The sequence below is a fragment of the Streptopelia decaocto genome (genome assembly GCF_964273445.1).
Source record: "Streptopelia decaocto genome assembly, chromosome: 15".
Classification (NCBI taxonomy): domain Eukaryota; kingdom Metazoa; phylum Chordata; class Aves; order Columbiformes; family Columbidae; genus Streptopelia; species Streptopelia decaocto.
Window position 1 is genome coordinate 4,191,322 of NC_138670.1, and position 26,341 is coordinate 4,217,662.

At 52.9% G+C, this 26,341-nt stretch overlaps 2 protein-coding genes across 6 annotated transcripts; one reads left to right on the forward strand and one right to left on the reverse strand.

The window, feature by feature from the left end:
- The first annotated feature begins 282 nt into the window (after positions 1-282).
- On the forward strand, positions 283-7,947 carry P2RX4 (purinergic receptor P2X 4). 2 transcript variants are annotated; one of them, XM_082066188.1, is made up of 12 exons: positions 283-641; positions 1,172-1,319; positions 2,239-2,310; positions 2,405-2,477; positions 2,962-3,058; positions 3,241-3,321; positions 3,436-3,577; positions 3,917-4,053; positions 5,409-5,502; positions 5,589-5,654; positions 5,745-5,840; positions 7,109-7,947. In XM_082066188.1, exons 1-12 carry the CDS (start codon positions 511-513, stop codon positions 7,115-7,117), a joined length of 1,146 nt encoding a protein of 381 aa, XP_081922314.1. In that variant the 5' UTR covers positions 283-510; the 3' UTR covers positions 7,118-7,947. The 2 variants fall into 2 exon arrangements, with proteins under 2 accessions (XP_081922314.1, XP_081922313.1); XM_082066187.1 differs by lacking the exon at positions 7,109-7,947 and adding an exon at positions 6,388-7,061.
- Positions 7,948-8,529: 582 nt separating this feature from the next.
- Positions 8,530-25,929, reverse strand: CAMKK2 (calcium/calmodulin dependent protein kinase kinase 2). Of its 4 annotated transcripts, none has more exons than XM_082066185.1 (18): positions 25,804-25,929; positions 21,019-21,144; positions 20,148-20,634; positions 19,006-19,053; positions 18,552-18,605; positions 18,343-18,394; positions 18,118-18,251; positions 17,484-17,520; positions 16,662-16,683; positions 16,299-16,387; positions 15,871-16,070; positions 15,731-15,784; positions 15,206-15,279; positions 14,625-14,712; positions 14,282-14,377; positions 13,602-13,730; positions 11,559-11,659; positions 8,530-11,202 (listed from the first exon to the last, which is right to left on the reverse strand). In XM_082066185.1, the coding sequence occupies exons 3-18, from the start codon at positions 20,583-20,585 to the stop codon at positions 11,130-11,132; spliced, it is 1,689 nt and encodes a 562-aa protein (XP_081922311.1). In that variant the 5' UTR covers positions 20,586-20,634; positions 21,019-21,144; positions 25,804-25,929; the 3' UTR covers positions 8,530-11,129. The 4 variants fall into 4 exon arrangements, 3 of the variants coding, with proteins under 3 accessions (XP_081922311.1, XP_081922310.1, XP_081922312.1); XM_082066184.1 differs by lacking the exon at positions 25,804-25,929 and adding an exon at positions 25,325-25,455; XM_082066186.1 differs by lacking the exons at positions 14,282-14,377; positions 25,804-25,929 and adding an exon at positions 25,325-25,455.
- Positions 25,930-26,341: the final 412 nt, after the last annotated feature.

The window sequence follows — 26,341 nt, forward strand, 5'->3', positions numbered from 1 at the left end:
GAATTGCTAACAATGAGAAATACGAGAAAAAAATCTCCCGAAGTAGGACGAGAGCATCCACCCCAGGATGACCCCCCACACCTGCTCTTCCCGCCCCCAGACCCACACCCGGCAGAGCCCCGGCGGCAGGAGCCCTCAGGGCCGAGCCCAGCGCTGCCTGCCGAGCCCCGGCTCAGCCCGGGCAGCCCCAAAGGGCTGAGGGCGGCGATGAACCTATTTTCCCTGCCCCAAACAGCCCAGGGAGAGCCTGCGGCGCCTCCGCGCTTCCGCTCTCCACACTTGGGCCGCGGGCAGGGCCGGCGGCTGTCGGAGTCGCCCGCAGGTGGCGGGGAGGGCCGGCAATCAGGAGCCGGTACAAGCCCCGGTACAAGCCCCGGTACAAGCCCCGATACAAGCCCCGGGGCTGCGGGGCCGCTCTGCGGGCTGCTCGAGGCGCTGTGTCCCCGCGGGGCTGCGGCAGCCGCTGCCCGGCCTGCGGGGGATTCCCGCCCGCCCTCGCCGCCCGCCGCCATGGTGGCGTGTGGGGCTCTCCACAGCTTTCTCTTCGAGTACGACACCCCCCGCATCGTGCTGATCCGCAGCCGCAAAGTGGGGCTCCTCAACCGCGGGGTGCAGCTCGCCATCCTCGCCTACGTGATCGGGTGAGCGGGCAGCTCTGGCCGCGTCCCGCCCCGGGGGGACCCGCAGAGCAGACGGAGCTGCAGGCGACGGGGGTCCCGGCGCGGCTGCCTGAGGGGCCGGGCAGCGCCTCAGCGGGGCCGAGGGGCGGGAACCGGCCGCCTCACTCGGGGCAGGACGGGGGGACAGCTCCCGGAACCCCGTTGTCTGTCAGGGATGGGCGAGCGGGAAGCGCCGGCTGAGGGTGCCGGTGCCGAGGGGTGACAGTGTAACAGGGGTTGTGGGGCTGCTTTGGGGCAGCCGCGGGCAGGACGGGGCCCCTCCGGAGGGTGATCGTTCACCCAGACAGGGTGTGCTTAAAAGCAATAACTACACCCTGCCAAACCCCTCTGAAAAAGAATCAGAAGGGACACTGCTAGGACGCACAGTGAAACTACCTGGTCCGGGCCTTTCAGGTGACACATGAAAAAAAAGGAGAAATTCCCACTGCCTGTGCTGCTTGATGTTGTTTATCTGCTTTTTGTTGTTGCTTTCTTCGGTCCTTTTCTTGCAGCTGGGTCTTTTTGTGGGAGAAAGGCTACCAGGAAACAGACTCTGTGGTCAGTTCCGTAACCATGAAGGTGAAAGGAGTAGCGCTGACGAACACGTCCGCCCTGGGAGCCAGGATCTGGGATGTGGCCGACTATGTCATCCCTCCTCAGGTATCAGTCGCTTTCACCTGCCCGGGGAGGGTTTTCTGACCAACAGCTGCCAAAGTTCACTGAGGTCTGGAGCAACTTCAACACGGGCTTGATATGAGAAAAGGAAGCGGTTTTGCTTGGTTGCAAATCACGCTGAGCACCTGCATCACCAGCCCCAGGGAAGCTTGTGTCAAGAAAAGTGTGCGTGTGTGCTTGCACAGGATGGAGAATTTTGCAGGCTTAAGGAAAGAATTGCAGCAATAACCACATGTCGTCTTCCTTACTGCTTTGTAAAGCAAACAACTCCAAGCTAACTTGTTGGCACAAACCCCAGGAATAGCCTACAAGTACTTGGTCTGGAACTGAGGAGGAGGTATTGCTGTAGTTACTGATTGACTAGGAATCTGTGCTGTGAGAGCAATATGTGGTGGACTTTGGGGTTGGCAGGCACGGCCAAACTGCTGGTTGTTGGTCACTTGGTCCGCATGAGATGTGGTGCACAAAAAAGTGACAGATATAGCCAGTGGTGCTCCCTGGAGAAACAAACCAGGACTGGTCAAGTTTCTAATAGATATATTGAAAAAAAAAAAAAAAAAAGAGTGGGAGTTGTGCTGAGACTTGCAGCTGGAAGAACTTTATCTCTGCTCCTGCCCTGTGACTCCCCTGAGGAGCTGTGTGATCTCTGTTTTCGTAATATAAATGAGGAAATTCAGACCGAGTGGGAGGACAGAAAGGGTTGCTAGTCCCACAGTCCTTCCTCTGCCTAAAGGCAATGGCATCAGGCAATACATGTGGGAATCTGCTCCTTTAGTGCTACACCAGCACTGTCCAAGCCTCCTCGGTGGGCTGTTTGGGCTCTGTCAACGAAGACATTTGGTGCAGTGCTTTGGACATTCTTTGCAGGCTGTCACTCTTAAATTCCTTTGTTTTGCATATTCAGGCAGAGAACACTGTGTTTGTCATGACCAACGCGATACTGACACTGAATCAGCGCCAAGACTACTGCCCAGATGTAGGTACAGGACCTGCTTTGATCCTGCCTTTTGTGGGTGGGAGTGTGAGGGACAGAGTTTGTAGAGTTTAGTGTAATTATTGTTCCTCTCCAGCTTCCAGACGATACTACAGAGTGCAAGGTGAATAAGGATTGTGTCCCAGGGTATGTCAACATCTACAGCGGCGGTAAGAACCTGCTGCAAGGGCTCCTTTCAGTCTGTGTTGTGATACCTCTGTGCTGTGCCTTCCCTCTTGTGAAGGAAGCAGCATTTCGCTTTGGTCTCCTTGTTCTCATTCTCTCATAGCTAAAAGAACTGAAAGAGAAGCTCAGATTTTTCTTCTAGGCGAGAGCAGATGGGCTTAGAATATGTTGGGTGGATGCTGGATAGATGTGTGCTTTGGATTAGCAAACAGTGTGAGGGCTTTTTCAAGACCTTGAGACCATGAAGCATTATTTCATGTAGATGAGGATTTGACTCAGAAAAAGACCCTGATGCCAATTTCTCTGAAACTGCACCACAAATTGCAATGAAAGATAATGGGGGTCTTGGTACTGGCATTTCACCTCTGAGCATATCTCTTTCACCTTATGGAGTGAGGAGATATCACAGGACAAATGCTGTGTCTGTATTTTTGCTCCATGGTATACTTCATTCACATGTTTCTCCAGGCATCCAGACTGGGGAGTGCGTAACCTACAATAACAGCGTCAAGACCTGTGAAGTCTTTGCGTGGTGCCCTGTGGAGGATGACAGTGTTGTACCCAGGTGAGTGCTTTGTCTTCCTACTCTGCAGCGGCCCTCCTGAAAGGAGGTTGGTGACACACAACTCTTGTTTCTCAATGTGAGGTACTATTGGGAAAAGCTGAAGAGGTCATCACCAAGGATCCTGCAGAGTCCTTTTTATGAAAATTTATGTGAAAATGGTGTATTTTCCTCTTGTTTTGTAGGCCAGCGTTACTGCAAGAAGCTGAGAACTTCACCATTCTGGTGAAGAACAACATTTTGTATCCCAAGTTCAACTTCAGCAAGTAAATCGTGTGTGGGGCATTGAGGCATGGATCTGTCTGGTCTCTTGGACAGTAAAGGGGAGCTGGAGGAGTGAAAGAAGATGCAACAGATCTTATATTTTTATTCTCCTGTAGGCGAAACATCCTCCCCAGTATCAACTCCAGCTACCTCAGGAAGTGCATCTATGACTCCCAGACAGATCCCTTCTGCCCTATCTTTCGCTTGGGGCAAATAGTTGAAGCTGCAGGGCAGAACTTCGAGGAGATGGCCGTGAAGGTATTTGACCGACCCTTTTCTCAGGGTTCAGCTGTGTAGAAGAGGAGCAGTAGGTGGTTGTCCCCCTCTGCCTGGTGGAACAAGCCACAGGACACAGAGGAGCTGCAGAAGGAAGAGTTGCTCTGGCCAGAAGGACTGGAGTCAACTCTACTTAACATATATTTGGCCTTGGCTGATGTTGTAAGGGACATGTACAAGATCCTCCTGTGGCAGCAAGAAGGATGTTTGCTTGGGACTGGGATATGGGCCAGTAAATCAGGGTCCTGGTCAGCAGGGAGCCTAGAGCTGGCCTGCCCTGGCACCTGGACTGCTCACCTTCTCCTCTTCTCCACTTGGCAGGGTGGCGTCATGGCACTGCAGATCAACTGGGACTGCAACCTTGACAGGTCTGCTTCCCTCTGTGTGCCGGAGTACTCCTTCCGACGCCTCGACAACACGGACCCTGCCCACACCGTCTCACTTGGCTACAACTTCAGGTAATGTGGCTGCAGAGGGCACCTGGTGTCCCTGCGCCTGTGTCTGTGCTCCTCTGGCAGTTGCAGGTAGTGCTTGGACTTCCGATTATGCTGTAAAACTTGGAGAGTTTCTGTGATGCTGTAAAACATAGAGGAGGTTTGATCCTCAGTGTGTGCAAACCGCAGCAGAAGAGGAAAGGCAGTGAAGCTCCACTGACTGCACCAGAGTGTCTGAGTCGTATTTGGGTGATGGTTTGGGCCAGCCTCCCGTGGCATGGCAGTGTGGGAGCGGGCTGTGTCAGGGTGCGCTGACAGGGCTGGGCTGTGGGAGACTGAAGCACCTTCTTTGCCATGCATGAGGGAAAAACCTCTAGAAAGTGGCTCTGTCAGTTTAAGACCATATCAGCACCAGGAATATCCTGGCATCCACCACCACATAGACATTCTGGCCAGTATGGGTAGGTCCCGCACCTCCAGTAAAACCACCAACACAGCTGATTAGCTGGTTGCATCCAGACTCAGAGCTGTAATAGTACAGATTGGCCACCTTGCCAAGATCCTTGCCATGGTCCTGCTCATGAGGAAGCACAGCTCAGGGTTATGGTTGTTTCTAGAGTCACAAACTCTCACTTAGGACAGGAGATCTCTTTTGCGGTAACTCGAATTAATTCACTGAGAAGCTGCTGTCACGTAGACAAGGACAAGTGTGCGTTTGGGAAGTGCCAGGCCTGCAGGTATTGGGGTGCTGGGCCAGTCCAGTTGGAGGATATTGCAGCCTGGCTGGTGTGGGTTCTGAAGTGCTCTTGCTAATTCCAGACGTTGGTGCATCCCTTACCAATCCTTCCTTTTCTCTTCCATCCTCTTCTCTTCCTCCTCCTGGCTTAGTGAACCATGTGGCAGAGTAAGTCTGATCCCACTTACTTGTTCTTATCTCTTTTCCCTGTCATTTGCCTGGGGGATGAGCAACCTTCGCATGCCAGGCTGAGCTGAGCTGAGCTCTGCTGCCTCCCTCTCTGCTGCTCCTGGCCCTGCCCTCTCGTGGCTGCCTGCACTTCTGCAGCCTCTGCTTGCCCCATTCTCATGTGTAGCTGAATTTCTGCCTGTCTGTCCTTCTGCTCCCCTACTGAAGATAACTTTCACCCCTTCTTGTGCTTTGCAAGTTTCCTGATTTGCCTTGTGCTAACTGCTGCCTTAAATTTGCCTGTTCCAGGATTTTCTCCTGTGTGTGCTTGCCTGCATGAACTCTCCATCCATCATGTGGGGCTTGTGCCAATGTTTAGCCCATCCTCTTGGGATGGGGGACACACCTGGATGTTGTATGATCACATAAGCAGCCTCAAAACTACCAGCTAAGCTCTGATCTGTATTTTCTCCAGGTTTGCGAAATACTACAAGGATCCTAAGGGCACTGAATCACGGACACTCATCAAAGCTTACGGCATCCGCTTTGATGTCATAGTGTTTGGAAAGGTAGGGTGACTTAATTCCTGAAGGTCTTGCGGTGAGGACTTTCAGAGATACTGAAAAACATATTCACCTTTGTAACTGTCTTCTAGGCAGGAAAATTTGATGTAATTCCTACAATGGTTAACATTGGCTCTGGCTTAGCACTGTTTGGCGTGGTAAGTGACACTGTCTGCACTTGGACCCAATTCTGGATTAGTGACTCAGTTCTGAGGATCATTGTCTTAAACTCTTTCAATCTCTGCTAGGCAACAGTGCTGTGTGACATTTTTGTTCTGTATTGCATGAAGAAGAGATACTACTATCGAGAGAAGAAATACAAATATGTGGAGGATGATGAACTGGTAAGCATCACTGAAGTCAGAGTGAAGTCAAAGTTGGTTCCTCCTCTGACTCTGGAGAGATCCTGAAACAGGATTTAGAAAGTCCACATCAAACAGAGATTTTGAACCACAGCTCTGAGGAAACTGTTTTCCTCAGAGAAGTTCATTTTTACCTCAAAGCTGTTGCAGGGTGGAGCAGTAGAAACAAATACTGGCATGTTTCCTGGGCAACCACTCTTGTAGAGGGAAGTGAATGTTCAAGAACTTGTCATGCTCCCACTGCATCTCTTTTTTGGTTTGCAGTTCTTGGCAAATTTGATCCATCTGGCCAGTAGAGGATTTAGTAGGGTTGCTTCACTGGTGCTGAGGGTACAGCTTGGCCCTGCAGCTTTGTGCTTGGTGGGAAGTGTTGCAGAGAGTGGATTTCTGAATCAAAAGACCTTGTGGCACTGGAAGTGGAAAGTCTGAGTAGCAGAGAGTAGCTTGTCTGTGCAGAGGGTTTTATGGGAGAGGGATGGGGGGAAAGAAGAGTTCTCTGGCAGAGAACTGTAATCTCTGATCCTTGCAGGGTCTCATTGAGACATACGGCACAAACTCCTGACCTGCTGCTACAGCGCCAACTGCTGCTGTTGAACGTTAGTCTGACCCTGCCATGAGTCCAACCTCTCTCTTCGTTGGAAGAAAGGGGGAACAAACCTGAGAAGGGGACCTTCTTCACTGCTTTTGCTGGCTGAAGCCAACCCCCAGAGAGCAGAACTGGGTCTGCTGTCTTTTCAGGTTAATTGCACTAAGCACAGAGGGAGAATTGTGCTTTTATGCCAGGCCTCTGCACTGCCTGAGCCTGGGACGGGGACTGCTCTGACATTCTTGTGACAGTCCTTTCCCTGAGCTCCCCAGTAGCAGAGAGCACAGGGGAACAAGCACAACATTCTTCCTCACGGTGAACATGGCCCCTGCCAGGTGTTGCCAAACCTTGGGAGGGCAGCTCCTTGCTGTTATCAAATCACTTTTCTGTGTCCTGAAGTGCTGCGATGCTTAGCTGAGCCCATGCCTACTATTTAATAGTGTCTCCAAGCTCCAGTGGCCACAGCCCGAGGCAAAACAGTGTCTGCTTCCATTGCACTGTGGGAAATGCCTTACTGGTTACTGATGTTGTGATTTTTTTTTCCTGCTTGTGTAATTTTTATGGTACCACTTCAAAATTTACTTTCTTTAAATAAAATACTACCTTCTCTCAGCCGAGTTGGAGTTCTGCAAGCTGGGTTTTTGCTTGTTTTATTTTTCCCTAGGAACAGTGAACAGTCTTCGTTTTACACAGATCCCGACTGCTAGAGGAGAGCTGCCTGAGCCCGTGCTGCTGCCCGCTTTGCCTCCTGATCCTCTCGGCCAGTGCTGCTGCAACTACAGCTGCTGCTGCAACTACAGCTGCTGCTCCACCTTGGTTCTCCTGTCACCTTCTCTGTTGCATTAAAACCCCGTCCCAGCTGAAAATGAGTGGTCAGGGTGGGTTAGACTGGCGTGGCTGCTCAGAAGAAATTTGAGTTTCTTGCAGATGGGGTTTAGAGGTGGACTTGAGTGCTGGGTTAACGGTTGGCCACAGTGATCCAACTGACACAATCATATGATTCTGTTGTTCCCTGACATACCTCCCATGCTGTTCACCCCCAGACCCTGTCTCTGGGCTGCTGCACTTAATGGGTTTACAAAATTTAAGTGAATTTGTTGGCTTTTCACATGGCCGTGAGCATCTTTGCTGATCACACTGGCACACAAGGTACAGCCCTTCCTGTTCTCTGAACCTTTTCTAGTGTTACAGAGCCCTGGCACCTATTCCGTACCACCAGCATCCTGCCTGGGGCTTTGCTGCCTTTTTGCCAGCAGGGTGGTGGCTTTGCTACAGTATTAACATTTTTATTTCCCTGCTGCTGAGTGTCACTACTCGGTGCCTTTCCAAGAGTCAGCGCTGCGCTCTGTGCACAGGAATGGCTCAGTTTGGATTACTCAGTGGCTTGAGCCACTGTGGGCTCAACTTTGCCCAAAATCCCTGGTTGTGGTTGAGCACCAGACGTCACTAACACAGGAAGGTGCTTTCAGATTCCTTTCCCAACAAGCAAACACTCACAGCTTGATAAAGGCCAGTCAAACAGGATAATGGTTCCAGTGGATTAACTAACTCTGGGTTTGGTTGCATGTCATTTATTTCAACTTGTACAGAGAAGCTTGAACAGTTGTGTGGAAAAACACTTAGTTGTTTGTTGGTTGTTTTTTTTTCCTTATGTAATATAATTTAAAAGTGGTAAATACACAGTATTTAAACTTGATACACCTGATAAAAGTTAAATGCATAATAACAGGGTAGGAATGAAACACAAGCCTTGGTCATTTAAACGAACAGTATAAAAATCAGCAACAGTTCAGGACCTTAGAAAATAAACAGATCCCTTGCCTGATAGGTAGGAGGGGACCACCAAGAAAAACTACTGAGACAAGAGGCTGGTTTCCCCTTAGTGCTTCCCTGTGTGCTTTCAGAGCCAAAAAAAGGCTTCGTACCCGCCGCTCAGCCTGCAGTCAGCACCGGGCTTGCTTGAAAGGGAGGGAGTTGGGGAAATGGAGCTGTAGCCCAGTTCCAAGGCACAAGCAAAATGTTTACTTCACTCTAAGAAAACAGCGAGCTTCGCTACTAAGGAACGGCAGGGAGGGAACTGAGCAGATTTTTATATATATTTATATATATATATGTACAGTACAGCTTCTCTAACAGGTCATGCATTTAGATAACTCTTCCTCACACAGCCACGCTTTCTGCTTTCCACAGAACTAATCAACAAGACAAGTCTACAGCGAGTTTCTTTCAGAAATGTGCATTTGGCTGCAGCCGGCACTAAGAGCCATCATTTCAGGGATTGCCTCAGGGAAGTGCTGAGCTTTAGGATGCTTATGAACCAAACCCAGTCCCTGCGAGCCGTCAGACACTGATCCCTGGTAATATCTGTTTAGAAGCTGTCTTGCACCTGGCAAGCCTGTTTGGTAAATGTAAACCGTCTCGCTGGGCACCTGGCACGGCACAAACCGGAGCTACGCAGCACAGAGCATCTCTACAACTCACCTCTAACAACACGCACCACACACATTACTATGCACCAGCTATAAATAATCAGATCCCCTGTGGTTTTTTGGGATTTTTGGCAGAACGAGTCCATTGACAAGGTTAGAGAACCGCGCTGCCCGCCCACACGCGTTTCCGCAGTGCCAAGTCCTGTTTAGGAAGGGGCGCAGGCAGCCGCAGTGGTGCTGGCACCCAAGTGACCTGTTTGGTTTTGCCATAACTGAAGCTGCAGGGCTTTGGCATCGCTGCGGACTAAAACGGGAGGGAAACAGTGCGTGTCTTATGGCTCCAGACTCCGTAACACTGCTCCTAAACCACCAACCAGCGTCACTGGCTTTGGAGAGAGGCCAGCAGCGCAACATTTCCATAATAAATTGCGCTTTAGGGGGAGCATCGCTTCAAGTGATCAAAAGCTGTAAGGGACGGTTTGTGTAGGCACCTGCGCGCTTGCTAACGCTACACTGGCTTTAACGCAGACCCGTCCTAACCAGGCATTACCAGGCCAGGTCTGACTGCAGCAGGGCCAAGGAGCTCAGCACTCTGCTGCTCGCAGTGACTGAAGTGGAGGAAGACAAGGGGACAGTCACCTAAAGGCAGGCCACCCGTGGCCAGGGTCAGCAAGCATTAACCAAAATCCTGGGGTCACTCCGGCGTCTTCCTCCTCAAAGCAAAGAATTACATCTTAGCATTCCCTTACATGCTGGGGACATTGAAATCCTCCCCATTTCAGGTACAATCACGTTAAACGCCTCAGTCAAGGTCACACAAGCACAGCAGACTGAGGACAGCTCAGACCTTCACCCCAGCGCCATCCCCGAAACAACACTCACCGTGAGCCCTTTCCTCAAGCAAACCCTGACTGCTCTCCAGCTCACCCACACTCTGCCCTTCTCCAGCTTTTTCCGAGCACGGAACACTTGGGAAAGTGAGGCTGGACATCAGAATCTCTCCCACCACACGATAGATTACTAATTGTTTTTTTTACAAGCACCACAAAATAAGTCAGTAATCTGACTGACGGTGAAAGAGCTCTTCATAAGAAACAATCCATGAATTAGGTATACACTTAATTTACTAATGAGCCTCTGATCCACAGGCATTCACAAATTACTGGTAACGAACTGGCAAAAAATACATAGCATTGGCCCCAAAATCCAGATTAAGAGTTTGGAAAACAAAAGTTTCTTTGAAAATTACTAGCTAACCTAAGTATTTCATTAAGATCTCAAGTTCTAAGCGAGCCCTAAGTCTATACTTAAAAAATAGCATAAGTTGTATTATTTTTAATTGTAGTAAACCATGTAATGTACATGGAAGTGAAGGATTTTACCCTGAATTTTATATTTAATAATATATCTACCTAGATCAAGTAAAAGATTTAGAAACAAACTGTTGTTAGTGCTTTCTCTGCTGTTCAAAACAAACATTCAGCCTAACACCACCTTTCACTCATATGTCTGCAGCAAAAATAGTTCAAACTGAACTTAAGCCCTTAAATTCCATTTCCTTTCGTGCACTGAATACTCAGCTTACCAAGTCCTAGTCACATCAAGACCTTAGGAAAGGTATTCATTACCTTAGGAGGTAATTAACCTCACTTTCTGAACGTCCCAAAGATGCTGTTTACTACAAGTCAGCTCACAAAGGTAGGCATTCTTTAAAAAGCTGAAAAGGTGGATTTTTGCTTTGTTCCCATGCAGTTAAAAAGGTGTCAATTAAAAACAAACCAGAACGACGAGGAATAGATGCAACAACATTCCCGGCAGGTCGTGAACTCTCCAAGTGCGCACGTGTAGTTTTATGTTGTGCGTGCCACTATGCGACAGACGTACAACACCCCTGGGATGCTGGCGTGAGTCCCTGGAAATTATTTGGCATTAACACCAGGTAAAAGCAGTTCCAAATGCCTTTTTTTTTGCAAAGCACTGTTGCTGCTCAGCATGGTAGCTCACCTCTGCGCTATCAGCCAGCACCTGTCCACACGAAGTCAGCAGTCCCAGCGATTGGAGATGTTCAATGTCTATGACAAGTAGTCGGATGTCTTAGAACATGCTGCTATGTAAGCTCTACATCCAGCACTATACTGAAATAGCGTCGTGTCATGCTGTGTTTGCTGTAGGCTCTGTTCATGCTGCACATCCTCAGCTGCGCACTTTATAACGTGCCCCGGGCCAAGTCGCTCAACAGAACCGTGAAGCTGATGTTCACGAAAGAAGTTCCTCCTCTCCCACGTTGGGCAAGTCGTTGCATTTCAGATTATCTTCACTGCCTTGTTTCCTGCTTGGAAAGGAAATAAAACACTTGCTTAGTGTCGCAGATAAAGGCAACGCAGACACTGAGCAGCAGCATCTGCTCCTTCCCCACCACGGGACCCCCCCCCGCTCCCCTGGAACAGGCTGTGAGCACCATAAAAAGATGCTTTTCAGGCCATCGGAGGAGCAGGATATGCCGGGTCATAAAAATCATCCCCCAAAGCAGTTATAGGTCAGACAGAGGGTGTGTGAACAACCCAGTTGCGGCCCCACACGAAAGATTGAAAGCCCAGCTCCTCGAATCCTCCTCCTGTGCTTTACAGTAATTCCCAGAGCATAAGACAAGCTACAAATGTCCTTTCAGGCCACGATGAGGCTTACGGCAGCAAGTTCCCCGGGGCGGACAGCGACCGCTCCTCCCTGCGACTCCCCTCGAATGGGTTCCCGAAGGATCGCTTCCGGATCATCGTTTTCACCAAGATCTGCAAGACCAGATTGGAGTTTGTCAGGGGTGCTATCGCGTTCCTTTCATTCGAGAGCAACAGCAACATCCAACCTTCATGACCAGGTAACTAAGAGAACTAGCGAAAATAAGTCAAAGCTCTCTTAAAACAAAAAAAGAAACAAAACCAAGACAACAAAACCACAGAAGGAAACACATTTACACGTCTCCAGTTGCTTCATACAGGAGCTGCATCCTCATCTGAAACCTGCAGTGCAACAAGTGAACGCGCAGACGAGAGCCGCGCGGGGTGTGAGAGGCTGCAAAGGTGAGCAAAGCCACGGCTGGCAGATTTTCTCCCCCAGAAGTAGGTTTTACTGATCCCTGCATCCAGTACCTGCAAATTCGTAGTTCCCTGTCATTACCTGGCAGAAAAAAAACCTCATTGAAAAGGGAGAGGGGAAGGAAGGAACCGGCACAACTTTGCCTTAATGTTTACCAAAATCAAGTCGGAAAATGGGCTGTTTGTCTCGCTTTGGCTGCAAAACACAAAGCTACCCAGCGTCAGCTGCCATCGGAGCCTGCTGGGAACAGAGCGAGTGTCGGGGCTGTTCCCAGGGATCCCCAAACTTATTTTCCTGGTGGGAGCAAGAGAACAACGTGAGCAGCACTGGACCCTCTCTTGGCATGTGCACCCCATTCTGGGAACCCCTGACTTCAGCCGATAGTGCTTCTCATCCCTCTGCGCCTCATTTATCTGCTCACCGCGCTGCACCGAGAGTCCTTACACGACTGAAACACACATGACAACGGGGTCCCACGGGGGAAGGCATTTTATGCAAGAGTCAAAGCCACATGAATCTCCTACTCAAGTATTAATGCTGCAGTTGGATGCACAAAGATCAGGCACCGGAGGGTAATTGTGAAGAGCAAATGCAAATGGGAAAATACAGGCTCTGCCTGGAGGTGGTGAGTTATTTAAGAGGCGAGAGTCACAGTAAAAGCCCTGAGCTGTGCTGAACACACCTGGATTTTCAACAGGGCTGGGAGCATCGCAGCAAGTCACCTCCCAACAGGAGAAACGGGGAAAAACCCCTCATCAATGGGGATCTCCTTAGAGCAAGATCTGCTTTTTCAGCTTGAGCAGCACAAGGCACGTTTACATATTAACGTGTCTGTGGTTGAAGAGGCTTCTGCAGGGCACCAAAGCAAGAGAGCGAGCTCCAGACGCGGAGACAGATGCGGGCACAGCCACAAGATAGAAAAGGGGCTTCAAAGGGAGATCTGTACTTCAAAAAATCACAGCCTGGGTGTCTACAGGCAGATAATGCCATGCCAGGGAAATGAGAACGGTCTCTCACTGTTTCTCCTAGCGTAAGGGCTAGCAGGCGCACAAAGAAACCATTAGGTTCAAAACCCAAAAGAAGATTTCACTTTCCACGCAGGGCAGGGTTACACTGTGGTTCTCACCGCCACCACAGTGGGCTGCAGAGAATAAAAATATCAGCTTGAAAAGAGATGAGATGAATTCACCCAGAATAGCTCCTGGCGGGGGCTGGCACACGCCATGGCCCAGATAAACCTCCAGCCCGGGGAGCTCCCGCAGCCCCTGCGGCCGGATGGGCAGAGCAGGCGGGAGCTCCTCGTGCCCGGCCAAAACACCCGCTCCCGGGCACCAGCAGGTCCTGGACCAGACGCTCTTTTGCCCTGAGCAAATACAGGGGTATTTAGGCAGCCAACTCAAGCGTGGAGACCAGCAACTCACTGACGGGACCACTGTGAAATATTCCCCCACACCAGGAGGTACAGCCACCTCCAGTGAGATGCTGAGCCCCATCTTGCAGCACTTGTTTCCAAGAGCAGGGAAGTCTTTGCTTGAATTCTACCCGCTTCGGCATCAAACTCCGGCTGCTCAGGACTGACCGAGGAGGCAGCACGGACCCCGCTGTGCATCCACAAACCATCATCTCCCTCGTACTCACCACGGTGGCCAGGCTGGGGATGTGCTTGACTGAATTCTCCACCTCCTCCTCTGTCACCTCAACGAGGGTGCAGTTCTCATCCTCCGTGGGCAGCAGCTCCGCTCCGTTCTTGGTGACCCAAGGGTGCAACTTCAATGAATAACACAGCCTGTCAGGAGCGATTTCCTCTTTCTCATAACTCAAACAACACAGCCCTGGCAAACGCATCTCCCCGCCCAAGCTACGGCCCCTATGTGCTCCTGAAATACCAGGGAGCAGGGGAGGGATGTTCCATCTCACCGGTGAGCCACCTTACCCCAGTGCCACCAGTAACGGCTCAGCCTGGAGCAGAAAATGCTGTGGTGCAGCTCGTCTGGAGCCAGCGCTGGCCCCATCTACGCAACCGAGCAATAGCCTGGGTGACCTACGGCACTGAGCATCTCAGTGGGTTGTAGGGAAGATCTGCTTTCACTCTCATCTTACGGATAAGACAACACTAAGACACAGGAGCAATTTATTCCAGACCATACGTATGAGCAGTAGTGATGGGGAGACCCACCGAGCCCTAGTCCTGGACCTGAATTAATGCACGACAGAAGGCAGAAACTCTCCTTCTCCTTGCCCACACACCTGGCATCTTGGGTGGCTGCAGGAGGAGCACAAAACGGTTCAGCAGTTCCCCCGCAATCCTTTCCCCCTACCTTGGTCTCCATTTTCTCAGCTTCTCGCCCCTTCCAGGCTCCCGCAGGGGCGAAGGACCAGAAATCTCCTGCCAAAGGCTGTTTCACAGTACTTTCCTGGTAGCAGAGGAAATACTGTACTCAGGGGATTTCCTTTTGCCTGTGACTTGTGTAGGCACCAAAGGTCCCAAAGCTGAGCAGGTCCCAGAGGAGGGGAAGGAGCTGGGACTTACCTGCCCAGGGGCCCTGGGCACAGGGAGGACCTACCCTGGCGCGACCAAACTGACTCCCGAAAAACCGAGCCGAGCAAGGAGAACCCGACAGAAGCGAAGTCACAGCCAGCACCGGAGAATTGGGTCACTACCTTGATTTCTGGGACTGAAATCCTAGTTTCGGGATTTTTATCCAACATCCGTGTAATCAAATCCTTCAAGAAGTCTGTAACTTCTGGCCTGGGGAAAGGAGAGGGGAGACATGAGGTGGGGAAAGGGATGGATGAAGCTCTGGTTACTTGTGTACGCAGGTGCCATGTAGCTCTTCCCTTCCCAAACCCCCCAGGGAACCAAAATATCCCCTTTCTGGGCAATCCAGAGCATGATATTGCATGTATAAGGCTGGGAGAGCCCGATACCAATTCCACCCAGGCTAAAACCCAACAGGCAGCAACTGCAGAGGTTAATCTGTTCCCTCAAATGCCTCTGCAACTTCTATCGCTCCTTCTTTGGCAACTGCAATCCCAGAGATGTTGTTTTCACGTTCAATACAACGGAAGTTTTCCAGGGCCAAGGGCCAACAGAAGGGCTCAGAGCCCGAGTTTTGCAAATGTACATCAGAGCAGGGCAAGCCCCACGCAGGCAGTGTCTGAGAAACAGCTCAAATGAGCTTCAAAATAAGGGCTGAGAGGTTTGTGGTTTGTTTTGGGTTGGTTCTTTTTTGAGTACTTACTGGTCTGGGAACTCCAGCGTTTGGGTCTTGATTTTATTGTGTAAACTCAGGATCCTTTCGTCCATAAAAGGGCACTACCGCGAAGAAAAAGAGCAACGAGAAAAGCAATGACCTCTGTTAGGAAGCGGCAGCCAGTCAAGCATCGGGATCTCGTAGGGTTTGAAGGACAGAAAGGAGCCAGTTATAGGGAAATACCGGAAGGTTTCCTATTATACCAAATTATTCTTTTAAAAGCTATGAAAATATCATTTGACTAAAAATGATCATATTACTACAATAGCTCCTCTCCTAAAAAAATCTGGCCAGGCACAGGGATTTCCCCTGGGAAAAGCGGGAAGCGCGGCCCTTTGGCTGCATCCATCCTGGGGACAGGCAGAAGTTTCCCATTCCTACCCACGTGTCCCCATCCCCCTCGGCGATACCCGACTGCTCGAACTGGGCTGCAGGGTGCAGACCCCACCGCGTACCCAGCACAAGGCAAAACCCCCTGGAACACCAATGGCACTGAAAAATCCACCTCCTTACCTGCCCAAACACAAAGCAGTACAGCGTGATCCCCATGGCCCAGACATCCAAAGCCTGCAGAGCGAAGAAAGCACAGTTACACCTGCAACAGTGTGGGCAAGGAACGTTACACCAAAACCCCTCCAATTCCTGTTAAAGACCTTTCCGGAGAAGATTTTCCTGGTTTCCGAGAGCGTCTCCGGGGCCATGAAGGCGGGGGTGCCCACCGTGTTGGTTAAGAGGGCATCGGCCCCCTTGAACTCGTTGCTCACTCCGAAGTCAGCAATCTTGACGTGCCCGTCTTCCCCCACGAGGAGGTTGGAAGGTTTAATGTCCCGGTGGATTATCTTTTGGTAGTGCACTGCAGCCGAAGGAAAGAGAAGCGATTCAGCAGCAGTACCGGGCTGGGCAATGGAGCCACGAAGCCCCATGTGGCCTTTTTGCTAACACCGCGACCAGCCCCAGCTTCGAAACCCCCGTGCCGTAGCACCACCGAAAACAACCCCATACACCAGCAGAAAGTCCAGCCCCAGGTGTTTAGAAAACAAATAAAAATAAGAAATCCCATCCTTTTTGCATAGACACTCACAGTATTCAATGCCCTTGATCAGATCCTGGAAGTAGAAGCGAGCCTGGTCCTCGCTGAGAGGTTTCAAGGTTGGGATTTCCATCACGGGGCTGCGAAGGCGACAGAGAATGGACCTCGTTCCCCGTCCAGATGCACTGGAACTGGTCCCAGAGGCTTTGCCACCAGCCGGTGGCAGCACGTGGCCCCAAACGCAGGCACATACGGGGTGTACACAACTGTAACTGGGCTGGGGAGGTGCTACCCAAAACCATAGGGGACCCACCATGGCCTCTGCGTCCCACACCCGCCTCAGCTATCTGAGCTGAAACACCCGCAAACCCGCCTCACGCTTTGGGAGGTTTAAATGTGGAATTCAACACTCACCCTTGCTTCACCAGTTCAAACACTGCAACGCAAAAGAGAAGGTGATTATGGATCGCTTACAGGTTAGAGCTCCTACGAGCACAGTCTCGGCACAAAAGCTGTTATTTTAATGACAAAAATTCTAATTTTTTGGTTTTTTTTAAAAGGAGATTGCCATCTTATGCAAGGCATATGGCATTTTGCTTGCTTCCATTTTCAATTAAGGGGATGCTGCCAACTACCTTAGCAGCGCTGCAGCTTCAGCATCACGCAGCACCCACCCAACAGCTCACTAACCCCTCGGTTTGCCTGCAAGGCCAAGGTCAGGCCCTGAGCAAACCCCTGCGCTTGGCCATGAAGGCATCGCACACTCCTCCGCCAGTTCAGGCTGAACACAACTGATGGAAAGAAAACGCCTCCTCCAAAAGCCTGTGTCTTTGCATCAAGCAAACTGCCGCAGTCTGCAAGACAGATTGGGCAGGAGCTCGTTTGTACCGTGGATAATTAACACGTTCCTTGTTCTTGAAGCCAAAGAAACAAAACTACTTTCTAGCAGCCCAGCTTCAAAGCTGAGAACACAAATGCTGGTGCCTCTCATGGCAAAGCAGCCCCGATGCCGAATTAAAGCCTATAAAGTGCTATAAAGCTCCTGTGTTTCCTTTCCCAACCCAGACTGGATCCTGTTCGCTCCGACTGTTACAGGGGATTTGCTCCTCCAGCACATCCAGGTCCTACATCCTCCAGAGGAAAGACCCAACTGTGCACGTAGCCCCCCCAAAAAACACATGGAGAACCCTTTTTGGCAGCAAACCCCAACCCCTGACGCCCACCGAGTGCAGTTACCCATGTACAGGTGATCCTCGCTGGGGTCATCCAGGACCTGCCGAAAGAACCAGAAAGGCAATTAAACAACACTAAAAAACCTTGTAAATTAAACATGGTGATTTATTTATTTAGCAGCCATCTCAGTTCTGCACCATCTGCACCATTAGTGTGGTCTGCTAATCTCTGAGCTTATACCCAGAAGGGATGTGGGGGGGGGAAAAGAGGCCAGAGATATAGATGCACTTCAAGGAAGTAAATATTTAAAACACACAGGAAGCATCATCTGACTCATGAGCCAAATAAACTCCAGCCTCCACATCCTTAATTCTTAATTTTTGGACCGTTTCATACAGGCAGTGGGCGGAGGGCAGGACGGTTGCACCACATGGAAACCCCGGTTCCTCCCCCAAACCCCATCTGAGCGCTGGTTTCCTCTGAGGAACCAACATGTTTCTGCATTTCCCTTTCTGAGCAGGGAAGGAAAAAAATCCTTTAGGGATGGTGGGGAATAAAAACCCTTTTAAAGCAGAGAAAACATGAGCCGCTCTGCGGTCACTCTCCTCCGCCCGAGCCGATGTGACGCCCATCCCCGCAGCATCCAGGCTCCTTTGAACCAGGGGTGGGTTTGGGGAGGGGTCTCCCCGGTTCTCACCTCCACCAGCTTCACCACGTTGGGGTGGTCCAGCTTCTTGAGGATGGCGATCTCCTGGTAGACCTGTTCGATGGGCCCGCGGGGCTGCAGGCAGCCCTCGGGGGCGGCTTTGGCCCCGCGGGGTGGTGGGCGGCCTATGGGAAAGGAAAAGATGGGTGTTGGGTCAGGGATGAGCCCCCGTGGTCCCCAAAGCATCCTCCACCCTGAAGCTTTTGCACCACTTACGGGGGAAACCCGCTTGTCTCATCAGCTTCTTTTTGGAGAGAACCTTCATTGCCTGCAAGAGCGGGGAAAAAAATGTGGGATTTGGGGAAAACCAAGGATAAATTTGGGCTGGTGGGATGGGGCTGGCATGGAGTGGGGCAGGGAGTCATGGGGGGATCTGTCCCCATCCCACCCACCCCGCTATGCGCTCCGGGGACCGCACTACTCACATAGTAAGTGTTATCGTCCTCATTGTAGGCCAGCTTCACCACGCCGTAGGAGCCCTAAAGGGGGTACAGCCATGGGGACCAGTTAGGGACAATCCGAAAGAACACCCCACAGCACCAAACCCAGCTCTGGGCCCCTCCGCAAACCCCGCTGGGATCACGGAGCCGGCGGGCAGTGCCAGGGGTAGTGGGATGCAGGGGCTGGCATCACAGCGCCGGCAAAGCACATGTTCAAATGTCCCCGTTTTGTGGGAGGGAGAGGAAGGAGGGATATTAATAATAATTAAAAAAAACCATATACAATTCAATTGGCACCACCCAGGGAGACTGAGGAGACAGCCGAGCTGCCGTTGTGAGCGGCTGAAATCGCCATCCCAGCAGCTCAACAGCAAAAGAGAGCCCAGCGCCCTCCTGTCCCAAACACCCCCGTCCCACCTCAAATCCAACAAATATTCACCTTCCCGATCTCATCCTTAAGCTTGTACTGGTTGAGCTGCACACAGTCCTGTGGGGAGAGGGGAGGGATGCGACGTGAGCCACAAAACCGCTGCTCGCTCTTCTCCTTTGGAATCTCCAGCAAAACTCTCTCTGCACACTCACACCCAGTTCTGCTCTGCACCCGCCCCGGGCTGGACATTCGACTCATGAGCCATAAACAGCAGCCGCCCGGCCACGCGTCGGCATGTTTATAGACAGCTAATTGCAAATGTTAACGGGCGGGCAGGCAATATTGTCCGCTCATGTGGAACGAGAGTGCAGGACGGGCGGGTGGCGGTGGGGACCAGCGGCCGAGAGAGCCCCAGGGGCTTTAACACCAGCAAGCCGGTGCTGAGTATTTTTATTTCTTATGGGCAAAGCAGCTGCCTGGTTTCTGTCAGCGCTGGCAGGTGGGGGGCGGGCAGGGCCTTTTGCTCTTTAGATCTCAGGAGGTGTCTCTTTTTAAGGGGGAAAAAGCAAAATCATGGCATGCTGCTGGCTTCCCCAAAACGCAGCTGTGAAAGCTGGAGGCATCTGCAAAAGGAGGAGCTGATGGAGCTGGGGGGTTCAGCTGGAGAACAGGAGCTGAGGGGAGACCTTCTGATCTCTGAACTGCCTGAAAGGAGCTTGGAGCCAGGGGGGGTCGGGCTCTGCTCCCCAGGAACAAGCGCCAGGAGCAGAGGAAATGGGCTCAAGTTGTGCCAGGGGAGGCTGGGAACAATTCCTTCCCCAAAGGGCTGTGGGGCATTGAACAGGCTGCCCAGGGCAGTGCTGGAGTCACCATCCCTGGAGGGTTGGACAGATGTAGATGAGGTTCTCAGGGACGTGGGGCAGTGCCAGGGGTGGGTTAATGGTTGGACTTGATGATCTTGAGGGTCTTTTCCAATCAAAATGACTCTGTGATTCTAAAGGTGGAAATTACGCTAAGCCGCTGGGTCCCACCTCCCCGAGGGCTGTCCCCAAGGCCCAGGATGGACCAGGACATCCCACCACCTCCCACCACGTATCTGTGGATAGGCCATGGGGTTTTATCCCAAATAAACAAGCGAGAAGCAAAGCCATGGGTGCAGAAACCAGGTGGACAGGGGCAGAACCACAGGAGCAGCCACAATTCCCCCTCACCTGGAGTCCCGTGATGGACACGCGGTTCGACTCGACCGTCGGCCGCCGCGGCAGCCGCGGGGAGGAGTGCGGGGACGTCACCGGAGAGTAAGGGAGGGACGGGTAGATGAAGCGTTCGTTGGCGCCGTCGCCATTCCCGGGCGAGCGGGCCGGCTGCGGCCGCTCCTGCAGGGACAGCTTGCGCCCGGAGAGCTGCAGCTTCGCCCTCGGCTCCCGGCCGTCCCCAAAACCCTCGCCGACGGGCGCGTTCATCTCCTCCTCCTCGCTCGCGCTCCCCGTCACCTCGTACTCGGTCACCACAATGAGCGAGGCCATGCCGGGGCGGGGGGCGCTCAGCGCAGGGGGGTCCCGCAGCAGCCCGGGCGCGCGGTGGCCGCAGCCGCTGTCACCGCAGAGGGGCCGTGGGGGGGGCGAGCTGCCGGGGACGCATGATGGCATGGTGTGACCCACGGCCTCATCCCGGCCACGCTGCGGCGGGGGCGCACACCTGCGAACACAGCGCGGCTCAGAGAGCGGCATTTCCTCCCGCCGGTCGTTACTCTACAGATTAATTTATTAATCCCATAGGGGATGGTAAAGCTGCACAGGATGGCCCCAGGGTTGTACATCAGCCCTGGCAGGGTCCAGCTTCAGCTCTGAGGCTGCTGCTTCCACTCCCTTTATTTAAACACCCCCAGGGAATAACAACCCCATCATCTCCGCTACAGAAATACTCCAGATGGGGTATTTACAGGGGCAGGACCATGCCCTGCGCTCTGCCGGCATGAACACCACTCGGTGTTCCAACTGCTCAGCCCCGCAGTTGCAAGGAGCACATTTCAGCCAAATACGCCCCGAACGACGCAGTTCGTGGGCACAGGGACCAGCTTACCAAGCGCAGGGTGCAGGATCAGCCCCCCAGCTCACTGCCTCCTCCCGCAGCCCGGCATTGCCGGCAATTTTTCTTCTTCAACCTGGGTTCCCTACAGCCTTCTGTGCAAAAATTAGGTTCCTGAACCTTGAGATGAATAAGAAAACAATGCTGTTAGCAACAGAGGATTTAAAAAAATACATATATACACAATTAATAAATAAAGAAAGGGAGGAAATGGTGTAATTCACACACGCCAGACACCCAACAGCAGCCAGGACAGTTCAGTGCTCGTTTGGTTGTAAACCATCTCTCTTCCCTGCTGTGATGCCAGCGCTGGTTTTAATTTCTAGGTTAACAAGTTGCCACTGAAGCAAGAAAAAGAAACATCCTGAAACAAACAGGCCAGAAGCAGGAACGAGGTTTGAGGCGTTTTTCTGCCTGGTTCCCACACCTCGGCGAGGCGGCTGGTTAAAATTAGCTCCGCTCAGCTCCATTGAAGTTTCCGTGATGCGCCCGCAGCACAACCGCTCTGAATCAGCCCAGCAGAAATTACGGGTCAAGTACAGAAATCAAATTGTCTCCCCCTTCCTCGAGGCTCCGCAATGGCCTAATTGCTGTTTTCAACACAAATCTATAAACCGGAGCTTTTGTTGCCCGAGTGGGACTGGCCCGGAGCTAAAGCCGACCCAGCACTGCTCGCTGCTTCGAGGCGCAGAGAAACGCAGGGGATGCGAAGGCTATAAATAAGCCAACGAACAGCAACAAGGACAAACTATTTCAGAAACGCCTTGTTTCGCGGGGCTGAATCGGCTCCCGGCTGGGGCTTTGCTGGGCGAGCGAGCCCAGACCCACCAGCCAAACTCAGCTGGAACTCTGTGTCTTGGGCGTCACGGCTGCAAAATTCCCTCCCAGTGCTGCTGGCGGCCACCGGAGCGTGTTTTAATGCACTCCCATAACAGATTAAAATAAACAAGCAGCCCCCCCTGCCCCGTTTATTCCGAACCCACAGGGATGCATCTCGAGGTTGGTTCCCATTTGCTTGGCTTGCTTTGGGCACCTCGCCAGCAGGCACATATAAATAGCCGTCCCTCGAAGCCGGGGCCGATCCCGAACACCGTGCCCTCTACCCTTACCGTGCACCGCCGCCACACCAAAAAAGGCAGCTCGGTGGGGTGGCCCTGGGATGAAGCCACCCCAGGAGCATCGCCAGCCATGGCACCGGCCCCCAGCGCGGGCACAACACGGCCGGGCATCCTGTCTGGCCCTCAGAGCATCGCCTGCATCCAAGAGTTCATGCCAAACTTTGGTGGACCAGAGTAGAATGGAGTTATAAAGTCTCAGCCACACTTGAGAGCAGAGCGTGCCCTGGCCAGTGGGAGTTAATTGGCTTGACCAGGATAAACATATCAAGGCTGATTAATTCAAGTAGGCTTCCCTGGGCTCTGTAAACAGGCTAAAAGTCAGCCAAGCACCACCGTATCGCCGGCTAACGTGGCAAATCAGAGCGTTTTTTCCCTTTGCATGTGTGCAAAGGGGCCAAGCACAGGGTGTTGCAAAAATGGTCCTGTGAGATGATACCTTCCCCGAGGGAAACGCAACAGTGGGATCCCCCATTGAACACAGCCCCGTGGGACAACTGCAAACAATAACACAACTGGTTCTCCTTAATAAGTACACAGGAGACCGAGGAGGAGCAGAACAGCTGTATTCCCAGCCAAAAGGAAATCCAAAATAGCTGAAATGGGGGTAATAAACCCAAAGAGGGAAAGTACAGCCAGGGGGCTTCGGCTCCACCAACCCGCCGGGATCCTTGGCTGGGGAAAAGCGGCACATTCTGGTATGAACTCCAGCAGATCCTTATGTAAAAGCGAGCAGCACATGCCCACGAAATCCTCAGGAAATATAACAGCCTGGTGTATAGGAATGATTTATCGGCACAGCTTTTGGCTGCAATCCATATATAACCCATACCGGCTGCGGCAGGATTATCGAAGCAATCAGTCTCGCATCTAATTCAGCAAGGAGAGGGATATTAAAATGAAAAGAGGTCTGTGAAGCCCTGGCAGCGGCTCTCCCTCTCGCTCAGCGTCCACGTGGCTTTAGCAGAAACAAATGTGAGCAAAACCAGCCCCTGCAAGGGAGAAGTGATTTTTGCAGCCCCCTCCTGCCGCCCCAGCTCTGCTGTGAGCGCGTGGTCCCTGCGTGGTCCCCGCACGATGCGGTTGGGAACACACGGACCGATTTCGGGGTATGCAAAGAAGACAGTTTGCAGCTGCACAGGTTTAAATCAGAGCGTATGGACGTGCTGGGTTGTCTTCCCCTCCCTAGAGCTGTTTCTCTACCCCGTGTGCTTCCCTCTGGCAAAGCCAGACACAGTGTCAGGGTCGGACCCTCTCAAAGGAGTCAGACTTGGTGGCAGCTCCAGCAATGACACCTCCATCCATCCTTCCACGGGGATCAGCTAACGCACTGCAAAAAAAGCTCTTCGTAAGAAAGCTGAATGCAAACCACCTAAACTAAGGCTGATTTTACTCACAGAGGATCCTCCCCCTGCTACCACCGAAGGCCTGTGGTTAAAAGTTAACCGGAGCAGTTGTCGGCTCTCGCTGGGCAGAGTCCAGTGGCTATTTTGCTTTCCCCGGCCACTGTCAGCGGTGGGAACGCCAGTGCCAAGAGCAGTGTCATCTGCAGCAATGGGGGCATCGATCACAGTTTCCCTTCCTACGGGTGAGCGCAGACCTTGCCAGAAATATATTAGTCACTGTAGTATACAAAGACCATATGCATCCCCGCTTGACTTTTAATGGAAAAAAATTTCACAGCAGCTTCTCTAGAAGTCAGAGGACACCCAAAATAACGAGATACTGGGAACAGGCGCCCAGCCCCCACCTGTGCCATGTCCCTGTGCCCAAGCAGCAAAGCTTTTCATCACCCCCAAAGCAAATGGAAGAGCCTCTTGTGCTGCCTGGCCCATCCAACACAGGGTGGAAAGAATTAGGAAAAAAAAACACAAAACAGGGCTGGTAGCATTGTAACAGCATGCAACCCAGTGGCAGATTTCAATAGGAGTCAAAGAACATATTGTTATAATCTTGATGAGACTACCTAACATTACTTAAGCAACTCAAGCAAGAGCGTTAAGCTCTGGCCATGGCGCTGAGCACGGGCCGGGATCAGCTCAGGTACCGCCATCACCTTGTCCAGCGCTGCCGAGCGGCTCCCGGCTCTCCTGGAAACAACAGCTCCAGCCCGCGATGGCCACGAGAGCGGAAAAGAGAGCGGCTCTGCACTTTGTGAACACCACTTAGAAGACATTAGGGCTGAGTTGAAAGCAAAGCCTTCTTCAAATTACCTCCCCAATCTGATAACAGCCACCTTCCCTGGAACAGCGCTGGTCGATCAGACACCCCTCGCAGTGCTCTCAGGGATGGGCTCTTGGGTTTTATTACCTGTTTTTCCCAAATTAAGTGGGAGAGGGGCCGCCTGTCTGACAAGGGGCCATGAAGGCAGCTCTAGCTCACAGCCATCACTCATCCCCTCCCCAGCATGGTCCCCTGGCCCCGAGGACACCTTGGTCCTGTCCCCAGGGCTGGTTTCTGCTCCTGCAGCACTGTGCATCAGCCCACAGCCCCATCGCACCAGCTTTCAGCGGTCATCCCACCACTGCTTTTGGTCTTTGCTGTTACCTCCACGCTCCTGGTGCTCCAGAAGAGCTGCATCCCACCTCCTGACCACACTTAGTCACTCGCAGCAACCCAACCTGTGGCTTCTCCTAAAGAGACCTGTCCCCTATACACAGTCACGCTGCCAGTGCCATCGCTCCATCTTCTCCCAGCCTCTCACTTGCCCCTCAACCTTAAAAAACCCCTTTTTCCCAACCCCACGCCCTAACTGTCCCAGGTCCCCCTGCTCCGAGCCCCATGGGGTCTGCGGGTCACCCGGTGTCGTGGGAACAGCCACCACCTTGTCCCATCCCCAAGCCCGGGATGCTGCCAGCCCAGCGGGTACCACCGGCACATGTCGGGGCTGGTGGGCGGCCGGAGGCGAGCGGGAGCGGGACGTCTGTCGGGCCCCCCCCGCAACGGGATGGGGAAATGCCAGCGCCGATCCCCCAGCGCCAAAATCCCCGGCCAGGCCGGCTGCGGGCCCCGCGGGAGAGCCCCGGGTGAGGCGGTGCCGTTTTCCTTGCAGGGCATCCCCGGCCCCGGCCCCGGCCGCCCACGCCCGGCCCGGTCCCTCCGGGCGCGGCTTTGTCTCCGCAGCCGCGGGCGCATCCCCCGGCCGGGCCCGCCCGGCCTCCCCGCCCGCCCCCGCAGCCACCGACCTGGCGGGAGGGGACCGGCCCCCGCAGCCCCCGGAGCCGCCGCCGCGCTGCGCTGCCCGCGGGGCCGGAGCGGGGCCGCCCGGCGCCGCCTTCGCTTTCGGTTCCGCTCCGGCGGCGGCAGCGAGGGAAGGAGGGAGGGAAGGAAGGAGGGACGGAGGGATGGAAGGAGGGAGGGAGGCCCCGCTCCGCCCCGGGGAAGGGGAGGTTTCCCCCCGGGCAGTCGCATCCTGCCCGCCCACCCCCCGTGAGTCGTTCTTTAGGGTGCTTAGGCGGGGGTATTTTTTGTTTTTGTTTTTAATTTTACCCCCCCCCGCCCAGGCCCCGCAGCCCCGCCTCACCCCGCAGCGCAGCCGCGGTCCCCGCCGCGGTCCCCCCGCGTCCCGCAGGGTCAGAGACCACCTCCCGGGGCTTCCTCCCCTTCGCCCTTGTGCAAACACAGAATTCCCAGCGTGAGGCCGACTGGGTCCAGCCTGGCTTACCTGCATCAGCTCCCCTGGACCTTCTCTGAACGGTTGCCCAACGCTTCTGAAACCATCACCTAAAGGGGGGGGGTTAGAAACCAGTTGTTAGGAAATGTCACAGCGGCCACCACCACCACCAAGGGCAGCTCCCGCTCAGGTTGCAGCTCTGCAGCCCCGGGGTGGAGGAAACGCTGCTGCACCGACACGGCTTTTAACTCTTTAACCTGCCCTCCTTCTCTCTTCTGTCCTTACCTGGCAGGGCTCCAGCAGAGCCAGGTTTAGGTCTGGTCTTGTTTTCCCATTGTCACAGCTTAATCTAGCGCTTCCTGGCAGGGCATGGCCAAGCACTCACACTAACGGTGTTCAGCTTTTATACAGTCATAAGGTGAAAGGACTGGCACCCTCATCCCCAAAGTTCATTCACAAAAGATTTTACACTCACACACACTTGAAATCACACACTGCATCTGAAATTACATTTTCTTCCAGAACGGGATCTAATTGCTAGAAATCAACAGCAGCATATTGGACATTGAGTTAGTCACGATCTTCATCT

Bases quoted from the DNA above. Each gene is read 5' to 3' on its own strand.
- P2RX4 (XM_082066187.1), top strand. From the start codon at position 511: ATGGTGGCGTGTGGGGCTCTCCACAGCTTTCTCTTCGAGTACGACACC. The intron at 2,311-2,404 runs GTAGGTACAGGA...GTTCCTCTCCAG, and splicing joins GCCAAGACTACTGCCCAGAT to CTTCCAGACGATACTACAGA. The intron at 5,841-6,387 runs GTAAGCATCACT...TGATCCTTGCAG, and splicing joins ATGTGGAGGATGATGAACTG to GGTCTCATTGAGACATACGG.
- CAMKK2 (XM_082066185.1), bottom strand. From the start codon at position 20,585: ATGCCATCATGCGTCCCCGGCAGCTCGCCCCCCCCACGGCCCCTCTGC. The intron at 19,054-20,147 runs GTGAGGGGGAAT...CTCTCCCCACAG, and splicing joins TGTCCATCACGGGACTCCAG to GACTGTGTGCAGCTCAACCA. The intron at 11,660-13,601 runs GTGAGTACGAGG...CTGGTCTTGCAG, and splicing joins TCCCCAGCCTGGCCACCGTG to ATCTTGGTGAAAACGATGAT.